The sequence below is a fragment of the Plasmopara halstedii genome (assembly GCF_900000015.1).
Source record: "Plasmopara halstedii genome assembly, contig: Scaffold_816, whole genome shotgun sequence".
Taxonomy (NCBI): domain Eukaryota; phylum Oomycota; class Peronosporomycetes; order Peronosporales; family Peronosporaceae; genus Plasmopara; species Plasmopara halstedii.
In genome coordinates, this window is record NW_020187732.1 from 1,350,709 (window position 1) to 1,353,534 (window position 2,826).

General features: G+C 45.4%; 1 protein-coding gene across 1 annotated transcript; it reads right to left on the bottom strand.

Annotated features, from left to right (window-relative positions):
- Positions 1-516: 516 nt before the first annotated feature.
- Positions 517-955, bottom strand: PHALS_14209 (uncharacterized protein; the record flags this gene model as incomplete). The annotated part of the gene is made up of 2 exons (XM_024729973.1): positions 517-759; positions 860-955. The coding sequence occupies 2 exons, from the start codon at positions 953-955 to the stop codon at positions 517-519; spliced, it is 339 nt and encodes a 112-aa protein (XP_024580297.1).
- Between the last annotated feature and the right edge of the window lie 1,871 nt (positions 956-2,826).

Below are 2,826 nucleotides of genomic sequence, written 5' to 3' on the forward strand. Positions count from 1 at the left end.
TAATAAAAGACCGATCACTATTCGTAAAAATCCGTTAAAAAAAATCTCAAACTAATATAAAATATATACTATACTATTTTCTATAACAAACTGCCTCTCTTTTCTGGAATGCGACAAGCAGATCACGTTTTTCTCAGCCCTTCACATCTACGACCAAAGGCGCTGTTCCGTAAATCAATAATATTGGTATCGCTGTCTTTGCGAGATGTCTAAGCAAGATAACACATTTTGCCACATTCAGCGACACCGCAACCAGTGAAGAATTGCCTCCAGACAATTTTTTGCCAGCAATGCTTGCCTGTGACAATCCAATTGATCGAGTCCCGCACCTGCAGATGTTTTGGCGAAATATCTCAAGGCTCTTGACTAACGTGGACTTTTCCTTAACAATCTATTCTCACATACATGTCCGGTGGAGAACGTTCGTCGCATGATGAAAACTACCCTTCAAGGATACGCTTGTTTTACGAGCTGTTTATGTCTCTAGCAACCTCACACAAAATTCTTATAAGTGTTTTAGTCAGGGTGCTGCATGGGTCGACCCACGACCCAGCCCATGCGTTGGGTCGTGGTTTCCCGAAACGGAATTCTTGTGGGTTTGGGTAATTTGCCAATACCCATGAGACCCACTGACCATGCAAGCTCGAACGCTGGAACCCTTGTAGTAAAAATCTTCATGCCTCCACCAACGAGACCGCAAACAGCTCGGTCAAAGAGAACAGGGACGTCAACTGCTCGTCGCAAACGGCCCGCTCTTCGCTACGTCGACGCCACGTTTTCCGTATCCGAACTAGCCAGGTCTATCGGTTCACAGGACCTGGGGCCGCTGCTGACAATGCTGATGAAGAGGACGACTTACCAGTGCTATCAGACCCAGCCTAGGATGAGAACGATGGCGGTTCACAACCAGACGATATGGTAGGTGAGGAGGACGAGAAAAGTGTTGCGTTGACATCGTAGAAGGTCTTAGAGCTGTTGGAGAAGGACAGACTGCTGACCCGGGCGCCCCCTACAACTTTAACCAGTCCGGCATGGAAGGAGTTCATGATTTTGACAGATCTCTTTGGGATGAAACGGCATTCTGTGTCTGCACTCGGTGATCTAAAGTCGTTGTACGTTTTCGTAGTGAGAAGGGTTCACTGTCTGAAACAGAAAATCTCAACCGCCACCTTGAGGTTTGCACCGGAGCAGACACAAACCGAAAACGTCATCGTACTCTTGACGAATTTTCAACTGTGGCCCCGTATCGTCCGTCAAAGCGCCGAGTGACAGCAGGGTGTGTTCGCGTTTGCGTCAATGACGGCCGTCTGTATCAGTCTTTTTTTTGAATCGATGAAGGCGCTGTTCGAAATTCTTCTTGACATTGGTAAGCGCAGTAAGGCACGACTGATTTACGCTGTTCGGTATGCTTTATGATAAAAGTGGTCAAAGTGATTCGCCAAGTCACTATCGCCTTCTTTAAATGTGATGGCTTTGTTGTTTATAATCATTGAGAGCATTTCGGAGGCTTGAATACCCAAAAGGCTTACATATCGCGCCCAGCCCTCTAAGCACAGAGCAGGAAAGTGAGCAAGCGATGCACTCGGCTTAAATATAGATAGTTTATACCTAGCTCAATGAGCTCAACTAACTTGTCGAAATTACATCGGTCACAGCGATTTACAGAGGGCTTCTGACGAATATCACGTTGTGGTTATGGCTTTGGTCGATCTGGACATACCGATTCTATTCGAAGCGCCGTAAGACATCCATCAGACACTTACATGTGTGAGCTTGCTGCTCAGTCTGATAGCAAATCGCGTACGCGAAATTTGCTCCTAAGTATTTCAAACGTTCTGGATCACGACTCCTTAGGAGTATAATCTGATGATGCGTAATCAGCCGCATCTAAGTCGACCAGTGTATTCGATGGTGAAATTTCCTTTGTCCTGCAACCTGGTAATCGTGCCACGAATTTATGGCTTAATTCGAGCATTGGGCGAAGTAACTCGTCGTCTTCTCATTTAACAGCTTTGCAAGCCAATTTCAAAATACAGATGTTCAAATGGAACATCGCTTGATGCTTCATATTGCAAAAATCAAAGCGCAACGTCAACATCAGGGCTAGCATCCGCCCAAATAACAGGCTCGTACCAAAATCAGCCACGATTATATACTTGGGCTTAATGACATCGACACCGGCAAAACTTTAAATGCGACATCGATACCGGAATAAGTTGGAATTTAAATAAAGCTGAGTCTCATTTTCAGGCGAGACGCGCGTTGTGCAACACAATCTTACTGCATACCCGTATGACCAGTCTGACCGTTAACGAAGCCAGTGCAATTTTGCCGGTAATGATCCATCATATGTTGGGGTTACCTGAGCGCGGAAAACTCATTCTCTCTACTAAGTACTGATTATACTTTAGTGAGCACATTAAGCCACAAAGTGAACTTCCCCTTGCTCATTGAGCGGTATAAGCGGGGGGAAATCTTTGCGTAGCTATTCCACTAAGTTTCAAGTTTGACGGTGCTCGTTGAATCTAGGACCACCTCAACAAAAAAATGACGGATATCGGTGGGATTTATGCACTGGTGGCGAAATTGTACAACGGGTAAGCACTTATTTTCGCGATGCCAGCCATGCCAGTGGGTAATATTATCGTTATCTACGTTAGTACCCTCGATCAGCTTGTCAGTTCTGGCATAATGTTAAAAGCCCATTTGCATGATTCTGAATTTAGATTATTACTCAATACGGCTTGATGCCTCATCCCACGACGCTCTCAAGAAATATTGTGAAGATCCACAAACTCGCGCAGTTGGACCTCGCTGCGCTGTTAC